Source organism: Eschrichtius robustus, chromosome 15, assembly GCF_028021215.1.
Source record: "Eschrichtius robustus isolate mEscRob2 chromosome 15, mEscRob2.pri, whole genome shotgun sequence".
Lineage (NCBI taxonomy): Eukaryota > Metazoa > Chordata > Mammalia > Artiodactyla > Eschrichtiidae > Eschrichtius > Eschrichtius robustus.
Genome location: NC_090838.1, coordinates 64,512,753 through 64,534,603, shown reverse-complemented (window position 1 = coordinate 64,534,603; position 21,851 = coordinate 64,512,753). Strand labels below are relative to the sequence as shown.

Genomic DNA, 21,851 nt, shown 5'->3' with positions numbered 1-21,851 from the left:
AAGTTCCTTTTCCCTTGGTTGTAGGGATCAGGGATGAGGGCCTCCTTGTGGGTTTGTGGGGGTGGTCAGAATGGAACTGTCTGCAATCACCTCCTCATGTCAAGAGATGCGTGATATTAAGGAAACGTAACTGAGCTGAAGGCCCAGAAGCAACCGGACCCTAGCTTGCGTGTTAAGCCCAGGTATGTGAGGAAAAAGCTGCAAAACTGCAAGTCCCAGGATGCCTTTCACTAATGAGCACAGTACACAAAGTCTGCAGAGTTCACACATGCTCAGTGTGGTGGCTTGAGCCTATTTTCCATAGGCCGCTGACCAGATTAAATAAGGTGGAGCACATGGCCCCACCCCAAAACAGTCTTTAGGACTGTTGAGGCACACCCCAGGGTGGAGCCAGAATTTACCTTTGTACTTAACAGCAGGTCAGGGTTATTGGTGACTTGCTGTGTGGGTCTGGAACTGGCTGCCATCCTGACACGTCTCAGAGCTGCAAGCAGGTTTGAATCCAGGATCCTTGTGGCCCTGCTCCCTGATTCCTACCCCGCTCCTCCTCTGATTCTTCATTCTTTTCCCTTGGGGACCTTCCCACAGATTACCACGTCTCATAGAATTCCTGCTGCCCCTGAGGACCCCTGTGTTAGTCAAAGGATTTTTACTATCTGACTACAGGGTAATAGTCCACTTTTGATAGTCCCTTACTTGGAGACTCAACTCTCCACTGTTTCCTGGCAGGCAAGAAATACTGGGAAGGATGGACCCCGGTGCATTATCACTTGAGGGTACAGGTTAGGGATCAGGGCTGAGGTGGGCAGATGGTGTCAGTCACCAAATACGAAGCCTTGATGTCTGCCCTGCCTTCTGTAGGTCCTGCTAGACAGCCACCATGGCCTCTCAGGTTCTCGGGCTGGAAGAAGAGACTGGCCCAAACCCTGGAGAGTCTGAACTGGCTGTGAACCCCTTTGACGGGCTCCCCTTCTCTTCCCGCTACTACGAGCTGCTTGAGCAGCGCCGATCCTTGCCTATCTGGGCTGCTCGCTTTATCTTCTTGGAGCAGTTGGAGAGTAGCCCCAGTGGAGTGGTGCTGGTGTCTGGAGAGCCTGGCTCTGGCAAGAGCACCCAGGTTGGGGAAGATTCTGGGAGTGGACAAACGGAGGGGCTAGGGAACTGGCTCTTCCTGGGACAAGGGGGGAAGGGGGGCGGGGCGGAGCTGTGTGGAGTAATAAGGGAGGTGGGTAAAAGGAGACAGGCTGGCCCCAGGGTAGCTGGTGAAGGACCAGGGGACTCCCCAAATAAGGAGAGATTAAACTGGCCACAGCTCCCCCAGCACTTTTGACTGGAGTTCTATATCTCGCTGACTGGTTGTCCTTCCCTACCCTTACCGCAGATCCCACAGTGGTGTGCAGAGTTTGTGCTGGCCAGGGGTTTCCAGAAGGGCCGGGTAACTGTGACTCAGCCCTACCCTCTGGCAGCCCTGAGCTTGGCCCTGCAAGTTGCTGATGAAATGGACCTGACCCTGGGTCATGAGGTTGGATACAGCATCCCCCAAGAGGACTGCACTGGGCCTGACACCCTGCTCAGGTGTGGCCCCCTGCAGGCCTGACCCAGATCTCCTTCCCCTCATCCAGTAGAAACAAGCCCAGTCTTCTGATATCTCACCATTCCCTCCCTCAGCCTAGCTCACTCTTTAAATCATGCATGATGCAACTGCTGAATTCAGCCCTTTAACCCCAGCCAGGGACCTCAGACATTCAACCTCACCCTCATCATGAAAGTCTCACTTTCCTAACTGGAGTACAGCTTGTGAACAGTGTCACCAGTGGGGTTGTGGGTCACAGGTAAAGGTCCATGGGCTCAGGAAGTCAGTCACAGGGTCTTTTTCTGATCTTTACTATCAGAATCTAGGCCCCCTGGGGAGAAGCTCCTCTGGACTTCTGGGGCTGGTCAGTGTCTACACTGACTCCTCTGCCCACTGCCAATGTCAACAGGTTCTGCTGGGACAGGCTGCTTCTGCAGGAGGTGGCCTCGACCCGGGGCACTGGAGCGTGGGGTGTGCTGGTGCTGGATGAGGCTCAGGAGCGGTCAGTGGCCTCAGATTTGCTCCAGGGACTCCTGCGAGATGCCAGGCTGGGAAACCTTCCAGGGGACCCCAGAGTGGTTGTAGTTACTGACCCAGCCCTCGAACCTAAGCTCCAGGCCTTCTGGGGCAATCCTCCTATTGTACATGTACTTGGAGAGACTGGCAGGTCTCCCACTCCCGTCTACAGGGACACTGTCCCTACTGATAGAGTGGAAGCTGCCTGCCAAGCTGTGCTTGAATTGTGTCGGAAGGAGGCTCCAGGAGATGTGCTAGTGTACCTGCCCAGTGAGGAGGTAAAAAATGGGATGCAAAAGGAGGTACTCATGTCTCATGTCTGTCCCTTCCTGTCCCAGGGGGAATGTGAGCAATGCTTGTTAGGAACATTGGAGTTCTAGTACTTACTCTCCATTGAAGTCCTGAGGAAAAACTCTGGGGTTTCAGGGTAAAAAGGTCTACCACCCTCTTTTTGATTCCATACAATGCAGGGATTTGTGGTTCAGTGAGCTCCTGAAATTGTAACACCCCAACTTTATATGAGTATGTGCATTTTTTCAGAGTGAAGGACCATAGTGTTTCATCAGTTTTTCAAAGGGGTCTGTGACCCACAAAGGTGAGAACTACCCTAATACCCCGCCCCTTTCCTCAGGAAATTTCCCTGTGCTGTGAGTCCTTGTCCAGGGATGGGGGGTCCTTGGAGGACCAAGGGCCTCCACCACGGGTGCTGCCCCTTCACCCAGGCTGTGGACAAGCTGTTCAGGCTGTGTATGAGGACGTAGAATCGGGTGCCCGAAAGGTTGTGGTCACTCACTGGCTGGCCGACTTCTCCTTCTCCCTCCCTTCCATCCGACATGTCATTGACTCAGGACTGGAGCTTCGAAGTGTAAGTGAAAGAGAGGTGAGGGGACGCGGGGGCTAAAGATAGAAATAGCCCTCTCTCATCTGTCTTGGCCTTGGTTGGGGGGCGGTGACAGGTTTACAATCCTCAGATCCGAGCAGAATCCCAAGTGTTGAGACCAATCAGCAAGTGTCAGGCAGAGGCAAGACGACTGCGGGCAACAGGGATCCTACCAGGTAAGAGCCTTTGCCCTCAATGAGATCAAACACGAAAAGAGTCACCAACCCATGAGCCCTGAGAAATCTACAGTGGTCTTCTTTCCCAGGTCTTTCTCCCCTCAGGATCCTGCCTCTGCCTGTATCCTAAGTCCTTCCTAGAACTAGAGGCTCCCCCGCTGCCCAAACCCAGGGTGTGTGAGGAGAATCTGAGCCCCCTGATATTACTACTAAAGAGGAGACAGATTGTAGAGCCAGGAGAGTGTCACTTCCTGGACCGGCCTGGTGAGCACCCCTCCTGCCCAAGTCCTGTTGTCCAGGCTCTGAGACCCCCTGCCCTGTAAGCCTTGTTCCCTCTCCAGCTCCAGAAGCACTAATGCAGGCCCTGGAAGATTTAGACTATCTGGCAGCCCTGGATGATAATGGGGACCTGTCAGACCTGGGAGTCATCCTATCAGAATTTCCCCTGGCCCCTGATCTGGCCAAAGCCCTGCTGGCCTCGTGCGAGTTTGACTGTGTGGATGAGATGCTCACCCTGGCCGCCATGCTCACCGGTATAAATCGCTTCTCTCTCTGGCTCTTATGGCCACTTCAGCCTTCCCTTTGGTGTTCCGGTGCTCCTAAAGCTAGCCCATTCCCCTTTGCTGTAGCCCCCAGTGCTCACAGTGCCTAAGGAACTAGGCTTTATCACTTATCCCTCTCCGATCTCTTTGTTGGTTCTTGCCCCTCAACATGCTTAAATCTCTCCTACCTGTTATTACTAAAACTGCACCCCTCTTCCTCAGCCCTACACTCCCCTTCGGCTATACAGAATAATCTCTATCCTGTTCAGTCTAGGGTATTCCTCGCCCACTGCATTCCAACTTCAGGCCCACCACAACACTGACACAGCCTTCAGCTCACCAGTGGCCTCCTAGAGACCTAATCCAATGAACACTTTTGAGCCCCTGTTCATGACTTTCTTTTGACACTTGAGAACACCAACCATTCCCACCTTAAAATTACCCCCTCCCTAAGCCTCTGTGACCCGCTCCTTGTGGTTTTCACCCTACCCCTCTGGCCACTCCCTAGTCTCTTACTTGAGCTCTTCCTCCTCTGCTTCATCCTCTGCTCCTCCACTGTTAAGTTGGACCTCAGGGTTCTGTCCTTGCCCCTTTTGTCTTCCCATTCCCTGAACTCTCTGAGCAAGTTCATTCACACCCATGGTCTGAAATGCCACAATATCATTCTTCTGAATCTTGGATTTATATATCTAACTCCTGATGGACGTTTCTATCAGAATTGTCCATAATACTTCAACCCAGAACTGAACTCAAGCACTTTTGTTGTCGTTGTTTTTGTTGAGCCTGAGTACTTTTTTTAAAAACTAAAATTTATTTTACTTATTTATTTATTGGCTGTGTCAGGTCTTCGTTGCTGTGCGCGGGCTTCGTTGCGGTGTGCGGGCTTCTCATTGCGGTGGCTTCTCTCGTTGCGGAGCATGGGCTCTAGGCACGCGGGCTTCAGTAGTTGTGGCGCACGGGCTCAGTAGTTGTGGCACGCGGGCTCTAGAGCACAGGCTTAGTAGCTGTGGCGCACGGGCTTAGCTGCTCCGTGGCATGTGGGATCTTCCCAGACCAGGGCTTGAACCCATGTCCCCTGCATTGGCAGGCGGATTCTTAACCACTGCACCACCAGGGAAGCCCAAGCCTGAGCACTTTTTTAAACTACCCCCTCACCACCACCACCACCACCACCGCAAAATCATACAATCATCTCTGCAGCTCCACTATCATCATTCTAGACTAACCTTTCTCCAGGTTTTTTCATTTTTATTTTTCACTTTTCCTAATTTTTAAAAAATTTACCTGTTCGTCTCCATACTCACAGTCAGTGCCAGTGTTACTTCATCACTACTCAGCTGGATTCCTTTAGTAGCCTCCTAACCATGTGAACTTCTTCCAAACACGTGGACTCTTAAAAACTCTTCTTCATCAGCTATTCTCTACCTTCCAAACAGAATGTAAACTCATTTGCACAGCACATCCAGCCTCTCTTAACCTAGCCCATACCTACCTCTCCGGCTTAATCTCCTGCCACCCTGCCACACATGCCATTCCCTCCACTCATATACTAGGTGCTTGCAGTTCTCCAAACATGCTATTCCCATGGTCTAGAATACTCCCTCTGCCCCTTCTCCACTGAACTAATTCCTACTCAAACTTCAAATACTGGCCTGCACACCTATTGGGCTTATCAAGTTTGCTTACTTGTTGATCTCTCCCAAGCTTCTTGAGGGCAGAGACTGTTTTTCATTTATTTATCGTAAATGTCTAATAAACTGCATAGCCTCTAGAAGTCTTTTGAATAAAGTTCCCAAAGTGACACTTCTACCTCTTCAGTGCACTGCTGTCCTTTCTCATTCCCCAAAATGAACTTCCTCTCTTCTGCCTCCAGCTGCCCCTGGGTTTACTCGTCCTCCACTCTGTGCAGAAGAAGCTGCCCTGCGTCGGGCACTAGAACACGTGGATGGTGATCACAGCTCTCTGATCCAGGTGTATGAAGCCTTTATACAGAGTGAGTGGTCCAATCTGCATCCTCTTACAGAATCCAGATTTTCCAAAGAGAGGAAGTGGTGTGCAACCAGCTGACAGATCTCTATTCCCAGGAAAAGGAAGCCCTTTGGCCAAGGGTTGGGTTCTTTTGGGGGTCTCAAGGGCTTTAGCTATAGCTGGTCCCTTTCTATTCCTAGGTGGAGCAGACAAGGCTTGGTGCCAGGCTCGGGGTCTAAACTGGGCGGCATTGTGCCAAGCCCATAAACTTCGGGGAGAACTCCTAGAACTCATGCAACGGATTGAACTTCCCTTGTCTCAACCAGCCTTTGGCTCTGAGCAGAATCGCAGAGACCTTCAGAAAGCACTGGTGTCAGGATACTTCCTTAAGGTTAGGGGAAAGAGTTGGGGTGAGGGTCATAAAAGGAGCAGAAAGTAGAGGAAGCAAAGATTGGTGTATGTCACCTCTGAAATTGGGGTCCAGGTGGCCCTACAAAGGATTCTTTAGAACCAGGAGAAACTTTTCCTTTGAGGTTTTGGATACAAGGGGCTATGGAGATGCCATACAGTATGGTAGTATGGTAGGGCTATAACACCTAGAGGTATGCTTTACTTTTAATACTCTCACCACCCTTGCTAATAATTCTTTCTCAACCCCCTTTTCTTCTTCTACTGACTGACACTTCACTCTCACTTATTCCTTCAATATCTTTGTCTTTCAACGAGGTGGCCCGAGACACAGATGGAACTGGAAATTACCTGCTCCTAACCCATAAGCATGTGGCCCAGCTCTCCCCATACTGCTGCTACCGAAGCCGCAGGGCTCCTGCCAGACCCCCGCCCTGGGTGCTTTACCACAATTTCTCCATTTCCAAAGACAACTGCCTTTCCATTGTTTCTGAGATTCAACCACAGATGTGAGTTCCCTGACAACCCTCTTACACTGCCCATTCCTCTTCCTGGGGCCAAAATTAAAGCTAGGGATTTAGAGACCCTAAGAAGAGGAGGGGGTCTTAGTGGTTTGTGGTAACATATGGCTTGAGGAGACAGGGTTTGTGGAAACGGTAGTAAGAAGTTTAACAACATACATTATAAAAGAGGATACAGAAATCATCTAATTATGACTGTCTCTGTCAGGCTGGTGGAATTGGCCCCTCCATACTTCCTGAGTAACTTGCCCCCTAGTGAGAGCAGAGACTTCCTGAACCAGCTGAGGGAAGAAATGGCAGATTCTTCAACAGGGAGTGAATCTCCCTCCACCCAAGAGCTTGGAGATGCCTGTGTCCTGCAGTGACCTGCCTGCGGAGTGAAGCTGGGCTCATCTCATCACATTAGATCTTCCCTCAGGCTAGCACCTAGGCAACCAGCCAGATTTAGAAGCCCAAAGTTAAGGGTCAAATACTGGAACCTGAGTCCCAAGAAATGGTGGGCTGGGAGTGGAGCGAGTTGGGTAAGCCACAGTCTAAACAGAGTAGGACCCTTTCCTTAGCTTTCTTCTATTTATTGGAGAGGAACTAACATGCCTTTCATATCCCCAACTTATGCCAAACCCATCCTTGTGTTCCCTTTTGGTCTATAAAAGTTCTTTTTATATGGTGTCAAATTTGAGTTTGGTTCTGCGGCAGCATTTGCAAAATCCATGAGTTAGAGATGAGTTAGTACGAAAGAATCAGAGTCAACTCCAACAGTGATATCCTCTTGCCTGGTTCCCACCTCTGGTCAAGACTTGTACTATGACTAACCTAGCTGTCACTAACATGGAACATGAGTAGTTTGACTACAGTTGGCCTCTAACCCTGCCTAAAGCTTACCTCCCTCTATCACACTGCTCTTGCCTCCAGGGGAGAAAGAAAGGGGTGCTATAAGAATCAGACAAAGTCTTCCCTTTTGTTCTCATACAACTTAAATCCTGCTTCTTCTTAAACCTCAAGGCTACTGCAGCCATACCCAAACTCTTAGCTTTCCATCAACAAGCTTCCCAGCAGCCCCTGGCCCACTCACAAGTTTTTCTAACAACTTCAGGGACATCATGCTTTTCTCTTTCCAGCTGGGTACTATGTTCCCTTTTCTCCCTTTGGACTATTAATTTTGATATCCTCAATCATCTTGCACATTGTAAATGTATTTATAGAAATTGATGGAAAGGAACATTTAATCCTTAGAACTTTGCTTTTCTCCTCAGAGTTTCCTCCCTTGGAGATTCTGTCTGTTCTCATCATTCCATCTATTTCCTACCTCTATGTGGATGTCTACTGACCTCCCCCAAAAGGCATTTTTCCAGAATTTATTCTCTCTAGGTCTAGCATTTAGTTTTGCCTGCAGAGTTAATCTTGGTTCTGTCTTCCCAATTTCCCTTTCATCATCCACAACACGATTGATTTCTTGATCCTTTACATTTCCAACCTGGGAATTATCTTTGATTATTTTTAGGCCTATCACTTCCTAATTGTTTGCCAAATTCTGCTCACCCTAACTCCATTGGGCCCATTAACTTTGTCCATTGCTTCCTCCTCTTCCCTCTCTGTCCCCGAGGGACACCAGAGCCAGATTAGTGTTCCCAGATTTTCTCTTCCATCGAGTGTGTAAGTATCTGTCTCGCCTGCCACCCACTTGTGAGGCTCAAGTGAGAGGACATAGTCAGCAGGTTAAACACACAGACAACATGGGGCTCAAAGTCCTTAGCGATTATTTTACAGTTGAAGGATGAGACGCCCAGCGTAGATAACACTCTGGTTCCTGTCGCGGTCAGTCAGACTCGCTTTCCAGCACCTCCTCCATTACTCCTCTGTCGTTGACGTCTTCCTTCCTTCCTTCACACCTTTGCTACAGACCCAGCCCGTGCGGGCTGCAGCCTCCGGATTCCAGCCGGGCCTGTAAACCTACTCCAGCCACACAGAACCCCAGCTCCAACACACCCACGGAAGAATCCGGAGTCCCTCAAGAGAGCAGCCATTGGCCAGCCCGCCCCCCTCCCCGCACCTCATTGGCTATCATACTGCAGGTCCCGCCCCCTCAGCGCCTCGGGTTCCAGCCGCGGTGCAACAGTCTAATAAGTGAAAAATGGCGGGAAAGGTCACGATTAAGCGCGCAGGGCAACAGCGCAACGCTGGCCTGGGAGCCGGCAGTGGCCGAGGAGCCCTCGACGATAGCCTCAAGGCCACCTCCTCCTCACACGCTCCACTGCTACGGAACCACGGGGTGGGCGGCCGTGCGCTCCAAGGCCCCGGGCCCGGGGCTCCATGCGGCGCCTCGGTCCGGAAAAGAGCGCTCGGCCGGTCGGGCAGGCGTCGCTCACACCACTGAGGCGAGCCCGGACACGGAAGCCACCTTGTTGTCCTCGGCCCAGGGCTGCAGGTTCTGCAGCGCGAAGAGCGACGAGTTGTGCAGGCAGAGCGGGTCGGGGGGCAGCGGCGGCCGTAGCGGCCGCGGTAGTGCGTCCTGCTGGAGGTGCAGAAGCAGTCGGCCCGCACGGTGCCGCTCTGCCTCGCGCTCCTCGGCCGTCTGGCGCCTGGGCGGGCGGAGACGCGGGGTCAGCGAGGCCGGCCCTCGCCCGCCCCACGCCTCACCGCCACTTGGCCCGGCCCGGTCCCTCGCCCGCCCCGCGCCTCACCGCCACTTGGTGCGCCGGTTCTGGAACCACGTCTTGACCTGCGCGTCGGTCATGCGCAGGGCCTTGGCCAGCGCCGCCCTCTCCGCCGAGGCCAGGTACTTCTGGCGCAGGAAGCGCCGCTCCAGCTCCAGCACCTGCGAGCGGGAGAAGGATGTGCGCGGCTTCTTCCGCTTTGGGGGGGTCCGGTTTTGGTAGGGGTGACCTATACGGCGCGTCCCGGAGAAGGGCGAGAGCGCCGCTACGGGGAGGAAGAAAGAGCAAGGCAGGGTTTTCGGGGAGGCCCGAGGTGTCACTGAGAAGAGAGCGCGGCTGCCGATGCTGCAGAGCTCCCGCGCCCGGTCCCTACGGTGCCCCAAGCTCGACCCCGCACCAGTAGAGGCTTCTAGACAAGAAAAGGCCTCGGAAATGGCCCTCCCACTTGGGTGAGGGAGAGACGTACCCCGTAACTTCACCCTGCCCTTCCCGCGGTGTGGACAGTGAACTGCAGAGGAGGGCGCGGGCATCGACGGCAGCTACCTCCCCAGCGCCTCTCAGCAGCGGGACCAAGAGATACAAATTGAGGGAGGATCCCCTGGGATTAGGGGCGGAGGGTACGAAAAGGGACCTTGAGTTGGAGCAGAAGGATCAAAGATGAGGAAACCGGGTCAGTGTGGGGCATGACGCTGGAGGGATCGGGCAACCTCACCAGTGAGCCGGTCCTTGGCATAGCGGCGGCCGCTGTCCATCCAAGGGAAGGTGAGTCCCGCTAGGCCCCCGGCGCCGCCCAAACCCGAGGGTCCAGGAACAGCAGGCGCGCCTCCCGCGGGCGGCTGCACTGGCAGCGGGCGGTGCGCCGGGACGCGGATCACGCCGCCCGGGCCCACACCAGAGCTGCCTGGTAGCGGGGCCAGCGAGCCCGCGGGACCGTAGCTTGAGGCTCCGCGAAATCCACCCGAGAACGCCGCACTCTCCCCATGGCCCTGGCCCGCTCGACCCGGGCCTAGGCCGCTCCCGGGGGGTTCCGGGCAGCTCAGGATCTGATCGATTCCGAAGCTGATTGGCTCGTGGTGCGGGAGGTTGTGCGAGGCCAGCACCGCCGGCTCCATGGGTCCGGGTCAAGGAGGACCGCAGGAGGCTTGGCAGTTGGGGAGGGCGCCCCAAACAGCTCTGGGAGCCCAGCAGCGGAGCGTTTGGGGCGGTGGCCTCAGGGGCCTGCGGGGCTGGCCGTGGAGAGGCGCCGGGGCCCCCAGGACATCTTCATCCCTGTGTACGGGGAGTAACCGCTCCCGTGCCGGCCTCTGCCGGGCGTCGGCTCAGGGACTCGCATCCCGGGGGAGCGCGACCGACTGGGGCCCCAGGAGCGCCCTTGCTGACTCTGAAGAGCAGATAGACGCTGGACTGCCAGGGCCTCTGCCCGAGTCCGGGGTGGAGAGGGTTGGCCGGCTCGGGCTGGGGCAGTGACTGACAGATCAGCCTCGGGTGGGCAGTGGGGGCTGGGGGTAGGGCAGGGGCGGGGCCGGGCCTGTTAAAGGGGAAGAGACGCCTGTTTGCTCTGAGCGCGGGGAAGACTGGCCGGCGGGAATGGTGGGGGTGTTGGAGGGGGGAAGGTGGCGAGGGTGTTATGAACTTGCACGGGAGGGGCCGGTGCTTGGGCCGCTGCTCGCTGAGTCAGCCGAGATGCGCAAGGCAACTCCATCCTCGCCGGCCTCCGCCTTTGGGGTTTCCTCGGCCTCACCGGCTTCCCTGCAGGTGCCTCCTCCCACAGCCCCCACTCTTCGCCTCCCGATGGGTACTGCCTGACGACTCCCGAATTCGTTGTGGCCCCCGCCTAAATGCTCTCGAAGACCAAATCTCGTTGTGGCTTTCTGGCTGCGATGGGAAGCGGCTGGGGAACGGCGCCGGCGAGTTGGAGGCCCGGGAAGAGGACAGGTGTGGGAAGGCGGTGGCAGGGCGTTCGGTGGGCTAGGGCGGGGAACAACTACTCTGGGCCAGTGATCCTGGTGCTCCTCCCGGCCTCTCCCGTAGGGGCCCTAGCTGCATTCGGGAGCACCCGTAATGGGTGCCCAGTGTTTCTTAGAATTTCGATTTTCTGAAATCGGTGTAAAGCGGACCCGTGACTCCACCCGAGCCAACTCAGGTCGGTGGGGACTTGGGGCTGGCGTTCTGCCCCCGACAGGGAACCACCAACGCGGGATTCTGCCCCTCCACTCTGCGCCCAGGAAGTCTATTCTCACACACTCCCGCCCACCCCCGCAAAGGCGGGAGGACGAAATCGCCACAGGCGACACTTGGGACCTCACAGAAGTCTTCGGAGGATCCTAACCGCCTCATTTCGCATAGCTGCTTCACTCCACCCAAGCCCAGGAAACTGTGCCTGGAGCGTGTCAGAGAAGGGAGGTGGGGAAAGACAGAAGCCGCTCGGTGACCTTGTGACCTCTTGCCGAGGACCCAGGAGCTGGGAGCGTGTGAACTCTGCATCCTTCCCCGGGATGGGACCCGGGGCCGGCCGGGCCCCTGTGCCTTAGACCCGCCCCTGCCGCCACCCAGCCCGGTGCAGGCCGCCATAATCGGGTTAGCTGGGTCGGAATTACATTACCTTCCCCGGCCCGCCCCGGACCCCGGGGTTGGGGGGGCTGGTTCCTGGCGCCTCTGAGCCGGTGAGACTGGGCGCCTGGAGGGGGATGTTCTTACCATCCCTTGGAGGGTGGGCACCGATGAGCAGCTTGGCCTGCCTCGGCACGTGGTGGCCAAAGTACCCCGCCTCGCTGTGCCAGCCCTAGCCCCTCCACTGCAGCCCACTCCGGTGCTCCCCTACAGGCTGCCAGTTACCCGTGTGAGCCGAAATGCCTTCTAAGTCTGGTAGATGGGTCTCCCTGGGAGCACGGATCTTCCAGTTGATTCTCCAGGATCTCTTGGGGAAAACTCTGCCCCTCCTTTCTCCCTAGCAGATGGGCTGGCAGCCTGGCGCCTAGGGCAGGGTAAGGGGTCTTTTCTCTCCAGGGAACCAGGAATGATATTTGGGCATCTGGGCAGGAAGATAAGGAAGAGAAAGAAGGGAGTAGGCTTTCTCCTCACACAAAGCCACCAGCCCCTCAGTGTTCTCAGAAAACCTCAATCTGAAGGGGGTGAACGATGGGGGAGGGAGGCAGTGGGCATCAATAATATGTGACATCCTCCCCCAGTCTTGTCCACCTCCATCATCCATTACTCCAGCTATTCCCCCACCCTGCCAACAATCCCTTCTGAAAGGGTTGCCGGGGCTGGGGGGGGGGGGTGGGTATTGCCACTTTGGCAGCTGTTTTTGTCTTGGTGAAGAAGACATATATCACCACCTCCCCTAAGCCTTCACAGAACTCCAAGCATCTTTTCTCAGCAGTAGAGGGGTTGGGGCTACTAGAGAGCATGAAACCTCTACTGTTCAGGCAAACCCTTCAGAGATAGCAATGGGCTGGATTTCCCCGGATGAGAACAGAGAGCCTAGGGAGACAGTAAAGTAAATAAAGTCTCTCAAGGGGACTGGCCTGCAGGTTAGGAGTTTGTCAGTCCCCTTTCCCACTCCAGGGGCGGGCCTCAGGAGACAGTGAGCACTAGTGTGTCTCCAATCAAGCGGAATAAATCCTTCTTGAATGAATCAATGAGTGAATCAATGCAAGTGAAAAAGGCAGCATCATGCAGACCTGTATACCTGCTTACTCTACATTCTGCTTTTTTTTTTTTTTTTTTTTCACATCCTGCCTTTTGAGGTCAGCACAGATGGCACGGCCACCCAGAGATTACCCAACTGATCCTTGGAGGAGAATGGTCACAAACCTGGTAGTATATACACATCTTCTGGGGATTAAAAAAAAAAAAAAAAGATTTCAGTTCTCTGCTTCAAGAACAAAAGGCATCAAATTCTGTCAGCCACAGTCCTAGGAATTTCTCGGCTTGCCTCCACCTTGCTAGTTCCCTGATTCTCTAGCAGGATGGTTCCTGCTAGTTTCTGTTGAAGAGAGGCTCTGGAGTCAGCACCCCCGCCTTTCATACACACTGCCTTGGGTCCATCTCACCATATCTTACATGCGTGTGGCTGCCCAACTCTTCAAGTGTTCAGGCCTTCAAACCTGCAGCTTCAAAGGGAGAGGCCACATTCCCAGCCCATGCTCCTGCATCTTCTCTTCCGTCCTGCTGTTGGTGCCATGTCCCCACTCCTGTATCATCATTTTTCTTATCAATTTAGTCCTTCCTACCCCCAACTGTCTTAGGTCTCTACTATCTGGACAAAGTCTTTGCCCAACTCCTGAAGAGAAATTATGTGTTTCTTTTTCCCTTTCACTGCCCATACCCATTGCCTCCATTTCCCCATTATTTATTCTTTTAACCCACCGCGAGCTGGCTTCACTACATGGACCCTTTCTCAGAGAGCTCCCATGTCCAGTGTCTGTTATCCAGGACTTCTCTGACATGTTTTACTTTGTTGACCATCAACTATTTCTTGAAATGTCCATTCTTTTGGCTTCCATAATATCATATTATTCTACATCTTTGGACATTCACAGTCACTGCTTATGTTTTTCCTCCACTGACTTTTCTTCTTCCACCAAAGACTGTGAGCATTCTTCAGAGCTCAGACTTCAGCTTTACCCATCTCTACATCTGCTCAGGTTTCATCCATTCCAATAGTTCCATCTATTACAGCTACCCAGAAAACTCTGAGACCTCAGTCCCTGGTTCTGACACTTGCTGTGTTCCACCCCACCATTCTAGTTTTCTGGCAAGCTCCACCTGCTTTCGCTCTAGCCACCTTAAGTCCAACAGGCTGGAGGAAATTATTCCCCTCAAGCTCTTTATTCACTTCCTCCTATTATTCTTTTCTTTGAAATGTTTCATACACAGTCCTTCCTTTCCATTTCCACAGATAAAAGCCTAGTCTAGGCCATCATCACCACCACCTACATTCATGTGTTCATCCAGAAAATTTTGATCCTGGCACTGGAAATATAGTTGTAAATACAACAAAAATTCCTGCCATTGAGCAGCTTACATTCTAGTGGGGGAGGCAGGTGAAAAAGGAAATATATACAATAAACTTAATAATAACAATGCTAAGAAGAGAAATAAAGCAAGGAAGGGGGAAGAAGAAGTGTAAGAGTGGGGGATTATGATTTATCTAGATTGATCACAGAAGGCCTCATGGAGTAAAGACCTGAAGGAAGAGAAGGGCCATTTGGATATCTGAGCATTTCAAGTTGGGGACACGAGAGTATATCCTGGTGTATCTGTGGAACAAACAGTGAGGGGGTCCAGTGTGTCTGGAGAGACTGAGGGACTGCGAAAGACCATGCAAGGCCTTGAAGGCCATTGTAAGACTTGGACTTTTATTCTAATTGAAAAGAGAAGCTATTGGAAGGTTTTAAACAGAAAAGTAAGACACCTCATTTTTAAATTTTATTTTAAGCAACTTTCTTAAGGCAAAACTGAAATACAATAAACTGTACATATTTAAAGTGTACAATTTGATACACTGACATATGTATACACACATGAAACCATCAACACAATCAAGATAATAAACATCCATCAACTCAAAAAAACTTTCCATGTATCCTTTTTTATTCATGTTTTACCGGAATCACTGTGAGCTGCTATGTTTAGAATAGGCTAAAGAGGGGTAAAGGTAGAAGCAAGGAAAGCAGGCAAAAAGCCATTGCAATCATCCAGATAAGAGATAATGGCATCTTGGAACACAGAGGTAAGCAGTGGCTGTAGCGAGAAGTAGTTGATTAAAATATCACTAATCTCATAATTCCTTACCGCTAATTCACTCTGAAGATAAATGAACAAGTATGTTTCTTTCATAGGATAACTCCCTCTCTTCAAAAACGTCTTTTAGCTCCCTATTGCCCTCAGGCTAAAGTCCCAACTCCACAAGGCTCTGCTTCTTTTATCACTACTCTCAGATCTACACCTGGGCTTCAGTCCAGTCCCTCTCCGTTCATTCCCCTCCACTTTGCCTTTCTTTTCTATTTCCACCACACTCCTTTCCCCACTCCCACCCCAATCTCTAAATTGTGCCCACACAAAGACCCAATTCCTCCAGAAAGTCTTTCGGGGTCTCCACTGGTATCTCTCCTTTCCTGAGTCTCCAATTGCACCTGATGTTAATACTCCACAGTAATTTTATCCTTATTTTGTTGTTTTTTTTTAATCCCACTTTTAAAAAAGTACCTAGGGACGTCGGTGTACCAGCTCTAGGGCCCCTGCGTCCTCCCAAAGTACGGGACTGGGCCTATGCTACCAAAGGAGTTCGCTGCCTCAGCGTGTCCGTGTGTGGTAGTGTCCTAGCCGTCCTCCCCTCCTTCCTGGGCATCTGCTCTGCATTAGTCTGTCCCAGGCCTCCGCAGGCGCCGATGATTGAATCATCATCATTAACCAGGGCCTGCTCCCCCATCCTCGGCGGCAGGGGGGAGTGTGGGGGCGGGGGTACGATCACTACCAAGTCCCTGGGGGTCCCTCCTTCCCCTCCACCCTCTACGAGATTCCGCAAAGCTCCGAGAAACCCCCGCTGTGAAGCCGGGACAAGGCCCACAATCGGGATGAAGCTCCGTAATGCGGACGCGTCAGCCGCGGAGGGCGACACAAGTAGAGGGCCCCGGAGGGGCTTCTTTAGCAGGGACATCATCACAGGAGATCGACGACCCTGAGCGGTAGCGGGAGGAGACCGCCGGGCCTTTGGGAGTTGAAGGCGGCAGTCTTTTGGAGGCTCCAAAAGTTAGTCCCGAGGTCGTGTAGGGTCTATTATGATGATTACTACAGGAGCTCAAAGAGATAGGACCCCTTCCCAGGCACCCCCTGACTCCCTAATTACAGATTGAGGAGGGGGAGGGGCCAGTGGGGCTCAGGTGAGCACACGGGGAGAAAGGGACATGGGCGGGGCCTTACAGAGGGTCAGCGAATCCGAAAAGACCTAAGCCTTCGTTGCGAGGCGACAAGTCCCGCCCCGCAGGCGGCACCGGAAGTGGCCGGCCGGGATCAGCCTTTAAGATGGCGTCTCCTCAGGGGGGCCAGATTGCGATCGCGATGAGGCTTCGGAATCAGCTCCAGTCAGTGTACAAGATGGACCCGCTACGGAACGAGGTGCAGGGGCGGCAAGGTTACCACTGTGGTCGGCTAGCGGTGCGAACTGAGGCCGGCTACAGGAGGGCGGTGGCTGGCCGGGCGCCAGTGCGCCTGCGCAGAGACAGGGTTCCCAATGCGCCTGCGCGATTGCGGTCGGGTTGCCAAACTCCGGGCTAGGACGCCTGCGCATTGTGCCGCTCACGCTTTGTAGTTTCCCCTGGGAAAGGAAGGTGGGGCGAGTTGGCTTGGAGGGAGACCCCGCTGTGTGCGGAGCCCTCTGCTGGGCGGAGGGCGAGTGTCAACCCCCGGGAGCTAATCGGCTGACGGCGCAGGGTGCGGTGTTGGCCGTGGGGTCTGATGAGAGGCGACTCCCAAGTTGTGACGGCACACGGGTTGGGGTTGGGAGAGTGGTCGTTGACGGAGGGTGTGTCCGCAGGAGGAGGTCCGAGTAAAGATCAAAGACTTGAATGAGCACATCGTCTGTTGCCTGTGCGCAGGGTACTTTGTGGATGCCACCACCATAACAGAGTGTCTTCATACGTGTGAGTGCCCAGGACCCTGGCTGTTTCTTCCAGGCCCCACTTCCCACTAAGCCGGCTGCCAGCCTCTAGGCTGCTTGCCCCAACCACCCAGGCAACCCACCCAGCCCATGAACCCGATTTCCAGAGGGCCCGAGAGTTTGCTTTTCTCTTCTTGCAGTCTGCAAGAGTTGTATTGTGAAGTACCTCCAAACCAGCAAGTACTGCCCCATGTGCAACATCAAGATCCACGAGACACAGCCACTGCTCAACCTCAAACTGGACCGGGTCATGCAGGACATCGTGTACAAGCTAGTGCCAGGCTTGCAAGACAGTGAGTAACCACCCTGACTTTGAGGGGCCTCTAGAGGACTGATGCTGGGTGGCAGCTTGCGATGACAAGGGCTTTGGTAAAGAGGTTGACAGCTAGAGGGACAAAGAATGAGGGAGGGCTTATATTTTACTTCCTGTACTCCACTCCCTTCTAGGTGAAGAGAAACGGATCCGAGAATTCTACCAGTCCCGAGGCTTGGACCGGGTCACCCAGCCCGGCGGGGAAGGTATGTCTCTTGGTAGCAGGAGGGTAAGGTAAAACCCCCAGAGCATTCCTCCTGCCCAGTTTTGCTCCCCGGGGAAAAAGGTGTGTGGAACATGTGCCACTCTCCTCATTACTCTGTCTTTCTCAGAGCCAGCCCTGAGCAACCTTGGCCTCCCCTTCAGCAGCTTCGACCACTCAAAAGCCCACTACTATCGCTATGATGAGCAGCTGAGCCTATGCCTGGAGCGGCTGAGGTGAAGGACAGGTCATGGGCTATCTGAAGTGACAGTGACAATGACCCAGAGGCAGGGAGGGGCTCAGGGAGAGGGCGAGCAGTAAGGGGAGTGTCTGTTCACTTGAAGAGAGTATATCATGGTTCTGGGCAGGGGACGGGGGAAAGATAGAGCTCCCTAACCTGTGTCTGTTTCCCCCCAGTTCTGGCAAAGACAAGAATAAAAGCGTCCTGCAGGTGAGAGGGGCTGAGGGGAGGGCCTCTCTAAGGAGACTCACCTCCCCATGGCCCTTCCCTCACACACCTGTTCTCGTCCTTTCCCTCCCCACCCCCAGAACAAATATGTCCGATGTTCTGTTAGAGCTGAAGTTCGCCATCTCCGGAGGGTGCTATGTCACCGCTTGATGCTAAATCCCCAGCATGTGAGTACCCCATAGTAGTTTTTTTTTGGGGGGGGGGGCTAAGAAATGAGGAACAGAGTATAGGGTAGACCAGGGTAGTTCTTGACCTGTGCAAGAGGATAGTTCTTAAAACTGTGCCCCTATCTCCCTCCTAGGTGCAGCTCCTTTTTGACAATGAAGTTCTCCCTGATCACATGACCATGAAGCAGATATGGCTCTCCCGCTGGTTCGGCAAGGTGAGCCAGTGCCAAGGCAGTCTCCAGGGCAGGGGCAGGCTGAGGGGGCCGCTTGGGTAAGAATGTTCCCACTGATTACTTCTTCCCTTTGTTCTCTCCTTAGCCATCCCCTTTGCTTTTACAATACAGTGTGAAAGAGAAGAGGAGGTAGGGGCCAAGCCCCCACCCATCCCTCTGCCCTTCCCTCCCCAGATATTTATGTGAAATTAACCTTGGCTTTATTTTTTGAAATAAAAACTTTAAAAAAAGCATCTTTTTCCTTTTTTTCCTGCCACACACTCATGCTTTGTCCTGTGTCCTGCTTCCCTCTTGAGTTTCATCAAGAAGGAGGGCCTCTCTATGTTGGTGTTCCCTCAGTGAATTGCCAAAGGAGAGCAGTAGAGGACCCTACATATGTAAAACTCTGAAGGTGAGCTAAGTGAAACCAGGTTATTCATACCAGCTCTTTTTGGTGAAGGGGAGGGGAGCTCTCACCGTCCTTGAATGTTGCCACATATAATGCAGGCCTGAGTGGAGGTGTCCTAATTCAATAGTGGTAAAATGGGGCTAGGGTTTGACAGTGGCCACTGCAGGACTGAAGAAGAGTGATATTTGAAAGAAAATACAAAGAATTGCACTATGGGAGGAGCCTTAAAAAAAGTTGGGATGCAAGAACACATGGGGATAGTCACAGTTGGAAACCTGGCTGTCCATATGAGATTCAGTGGGCCTTCAGGTACCTGGGCTAGGTGAAGCCAGGGTGTGGTGAGGGTAGTTGAAAAGAGGGAACTGGTGCCCAGAAGAGGCACTTTTTAGGAACAAGAGGGAAGCAACAAGGCGAGAACTCCATTGAGTAATTCAGCAAGCATTCCTTGTCTGTTTGAGCCAGACAGTAACAGAGGAGGGGACTGGAGGCCAAAGCAAGGAGTTCCTGAAGGAAGCTAATGGGCTGCTGTGGAATGTGGGACAAACTGGATGGCACAGGCAGCATAAATGTTAAACCTGATTTTAAAGCCTGAATCTGGCGCTGGCCAAGGTCTGACTCCATGAATTCAAGGGGGTCATTGCGTATAGCTTGTGAGGGCTGAAGGTGCCTGAGCTTCCCCAGATGGAGATTGGGTGGCAGAGGGCCTAGGGGAGGGCCATAGTGAAGGTGGCCTGAACTGGCTAAAAGAGCCAGAGACTCAGGGGCAAAAACCTGAGCTCTCTCCCAGGGCACAGTAGGCGTGGGCTTCCCTCCCCATGAATGAAGCTTGTAGGCCAAGAGAAAGGCACATGTGGAGAGACTGCAGACAGCAAGGCAGAACCCTTGGTGCACCCTGGGCAGGCAGCAGGGACCAGGGTAGGGACACTGCAGGGCCACTGGCCCAGGCCCAGTTCCTTCCTGGCACCATCTCCAAGATTCCCGAGCCTCACATGTTTCAGGCCTCAGGCCTGGAATGCGCCCACCCTCCACCACCCCCACCAGCTGTCCTTGAAAGCCTAAGTGTCACCTCCTCCAGAAAACCAGAATCAGGGCTTTTTTCAGTGTCTTTGGCCTGCCTCTATACCAGCATATATCTGGAGGTTTTTGATGAATTATATCTATCCCAGGGTTCCCCATTCTCTTCTCCCTGAATTTAAGCTCTGGGTACTCCCAGGCCTACTCAAGCATACAGCACTTAGACTGTTCTCAAGGCATTTGTGTGTGAAAGGGCATTTCTGGGGGCCGGGGCAGGGGTGGGGGGTGGTAGTGGAGGTAAGGAGAATGGAAACGCCCCTGCAGAGTAGTCCGGTAGGGGCTTGGCGGCAGCTTGACATCTAGCAGGCCCAGTCAGAAGATAAAGCTGCTGGAGACGGGAGACCTGAGAACCAAGCCTCAGGATGAGGCCTTTGATGACACATGGCTTGCGGCCAAGAAGCAGCGGAAGGCGCTCAGGCCTGGATCTGGGTTGGAGCGGCTCCCCGCCTCGCCCCCAGCTCAGTGGAGACTTTTTTTTTGTCTGTCAGCCGGGGTGGCAGTGGTGGCGGTAGCTGCCGTGCGTCTTCCGAAGTGGCTGATGCAGACCAGCTGCGGGCACCGCGCCGTTCTCCCTCCATCTGTGGGTCCATTACTTCCCTCCCTGGCCTGCCCCACGCAGATCCTGACCCTCGGGGTCACTCGGGTCTCAATCTGCGCCACAGCGGGCAAATCAAGCCCACGGTTCTCTTGGGCTTGGTGACCTAGAACGCCCACGCTGTGCTCAGAGAAGCGGCCGCAGGGCCTTCCAAGCGCGCAGCCCGCCCTCTCGCAGGCGCCCGGGACCTCGCGGGGCGCCCAGGTGGAGGTGTCGGTCCTCACCTGCAGGGCCAACCTCGCCCTTGCCCCTGCTGCCCTTTCTCACCAAACCCCTTTCGTGGTCCACACTCACCTGAGGGAGGGGGCACCAATATTTGCTCTGGCCTTTGGCACAGAGGAGGACCTGTCTCTCTCAGCCTGGCCAGTCTCTCCCAGGACTTGGGGGTGGGCGGGGGTGAGGAGATAGGGAAAAGGGACTTCCCTGGAACAATGAGTCTCAAGGGGTACACCAGTGTAGGGGTGTGGGGGAGTGTCTGAGCATCCCGCCGCTCCCCCACCCCAGCCTGCACACCCCCGGCTTGGCGGCAATTGCGCAGAGCTTTTTGTGAGCCAGCGTAAAGGCCCTAAAAGAACTCACAGACCTGAGGCCCTAGAAGTGAGGAAACAAATTTATGTCTGAATCGGTTATATCTGCATTAACGTTTTCTGAAAGAGAATACCATCCCAGAAGTGTGTGAGATGTATGGACTCCCTGCCCCAGCTCCTCTGCCTGGAGTTTCTTCTCTAAAATGCCCACTTCCCTCTCACTCTGGTTCAGGGATTTCCCCTAAAGGGGGGTGGGGGGAGGACAAGCACATCTCTTGGGACTGTCCTCGGCCATCCACCACCCCAAGGAGGTTATTCTGAGGATTCTGCCCCCCTTTACACTCACAGAATTCAGAGAAATGCGTGGGGTGGGAAATCCAGGGGACTAAAGGTCATTTATTGAGCAGATATGGATGCCAAGAAAAGAGGGTACATCTGGGGCAGGCCTGGGCAGAGGAATCTGCAAGCTGAGAGGCTGAGGAGGGCAAGGCGGGTCAGAGGTGCAGTGTCAGGGAATGAGAAATAAGATGGGGGTGATGAGGAAAGGGAATTCTGAAAGAGGGTGTTGGGGGTGTGTGAGAAGGCACCCTTAAGTGGGAATGGAGGTGCCTTCTGGAGGGAAAGTGAGAAAGAGGGGATCTCTGCTAGAGGAGGGAGCAGAGGACCCCCAAATGTCTGAAGGGACAATGGGGAGAATCTGTTGCAGAATGGGGGGTGGCAGGCAGCAATGTAGGTTCACGTCTTTGGATGGCTCTGGGGAGGACCCAAGGCAGGAGAGGGTTGGACCATGGGGGTGGGAGGTATGGTGGGAAGAGGTGCACTGGAGAGCAGCAGCACTGCCAAGCTGGGGTTGGGGGAAGCCTATGAGACAGCTAAGTGCCCCCCCCCCTCAGCCCAGAACCCAGGTTTAATCTCTTAATCTCCCTCATTAATCATTCCCTTCCTCCTACCCCCCTCGGAGGATCTGGTTTCTCCCCAGCTC

General features: G+C 53.8%; 3 protein-coding genes across 4 annotated transcripts; 2 read left to right on the top strand and 1 right to left on the bottom strand.

The window, feature by feature from the left end:
• Positions 1-194: 194 nt before the first annotated feature.
• On the top strand, positions 195-7,220 carry DQX1 (DEAQ-box RNA dependent ATPase 1). Its single transcript, XM_068564954.1, has 11 exons — positions 195-1,117; positions 1,382-1,575; positions 1,983-2,367; positions 2,721-2,954; positions 3,046-3,145; positions 3,251-3,409; positions 3,487-3,678; positions 5,561-5,680; positions 5,856-6,046; positions 6,382-6,572; positions 6,793-7,220. The coding sequence occupies exons 1-11, from the start codon at positions 881-883 to the stop codon at positions 6,947-6,949; spliced, it is 2,160 nt and encodes a 719-aa protein (XP_068421055.1). The 5' UTR covers positions 195-880; the 3' UTR covers positions 6,950-7,220.
• Positions 7,221-8,898: 1,678 nt separating this feature from the next.
• Positions 8,899-10,350, bottom strand: TLX2 (T cell leukemia homeobox 2). Its single transcript, XM_068565060.1, has 3 exons — positions 9,951-10,350; positions 9,266-9,503; positions 8,899-9,163 (listed from the first exon to the last, which is right to left on the bottom strand). The coding sequence occupies exons 1-3, from the start codon at positions 10,348-10,350 to the stop codon at positions 8,947-8,949; spliced, it is 855 nt and encodes a 284-aa protein (XP_068421161.1). The 3' UTR covers positions 8,899-8,946.
• Positions 10,351-16,241: 5,891 nt separating this feature from the next.
• Positions 16,242-18,518, top strand: PCGF1 (polycomb group ring finger 1). Of its 2 annotated transcripts, XM_068564484.1 has the most exons (9): positions 16,242-16,360; positions 16,779-16,884; positions 17,042-17,194; positions 17,349-17,420; positions 17,547-17,652; positions 17,834-17,867; positions 17,966-18,052; positions 18,187-18,267; positions 18,371-18,518. In XM_068564484.1, the coding sequence occupies exons 1-9, from the start codon at positions 16,268-16,270 to the stop codon at positions 18,416-18,418; spliced, it is 780 nt and encodes a 259-aa protein (XP_068420585.1). In that variant the 5' UTR covers positions 16,242-16,267; the 3' UTR covers positions 18,419-18,518. The 2 variants fall into 2 exon arrangements, with proteins under 2 accessions (XP_068420585.1, XP_068420584.1); XM_068564483.1 differs by lacking the exon at positions 18,371-18,518 and having other exon boundaries at positions 18,187-18,364.
• The last annotated feature ends 3,333 nt before the right edge of the window (positions 18,519-21,851 follow it).

Coding starts and splice junctions, on each gene's coding strand:
- DQX1 (XM_068564954.1), top strand. CDS start 881: ATGGCCTCTCAGGTTCTCGGGCTGGAAGAAGAGACTGGCCCAAACCCT. Junction 3,146..3,250: donor GGCAACAGGGATCCTACCAG/GTAAGAGCCTTT, acceptor TTCTCCCCTCAG/GATCCTGCCTCTGCCTGTAT. Junction 3,679..5,560: donor CCTGGCCGCCATGCTCACCG/GTATAAATCGCT, acceptor TTCTGCCTCCAG/CTGCCCCTGGGTTTACTCGT.
- TLX2 (XM_068565060.1), bottom strand. CDS start 10,350: ATGGAGCCGGCGGTGCTGGCCTCGCACAACCTCCCGCACCACGAGCCA. Junction 9,504..9,950: donor TGCCAAGGACCGGCTCACTG/GTGAGGTTGCCC, acceptor TCCTCCCCGTAG/CGGCGCTCTCGCCCTTCTCC. Junction 9,164..9,265: donor AACCGGCGCACCAAGTGGCG/GTGAGGCGCGGG, acceptor CCGCCCGCCCAG/GCGCCAGACGGCCGAGGAGC.
- PCGF1 (XM_068564483.1), top strand. CDS start 16,268: ATGGCGTCTCCTCAGGGGGGCCAGATTGCGATCGCGATGAGGCTTCGG. Junction 16,885..17,041: donor AACAGAGTGTCTTCATACGT/GTGAGTGCCCAG, acceptor CTCTTCTTGCAG/TCTGCAAGAGTTGTATTGTG. Junction 17,421..17,546: donor CACCCAGCCCGGCGGGGAAG/GTATGTCTCTTG, acceptor TGTCTTTCTCAG/AGCCAGCCCTGAGCAACCTT.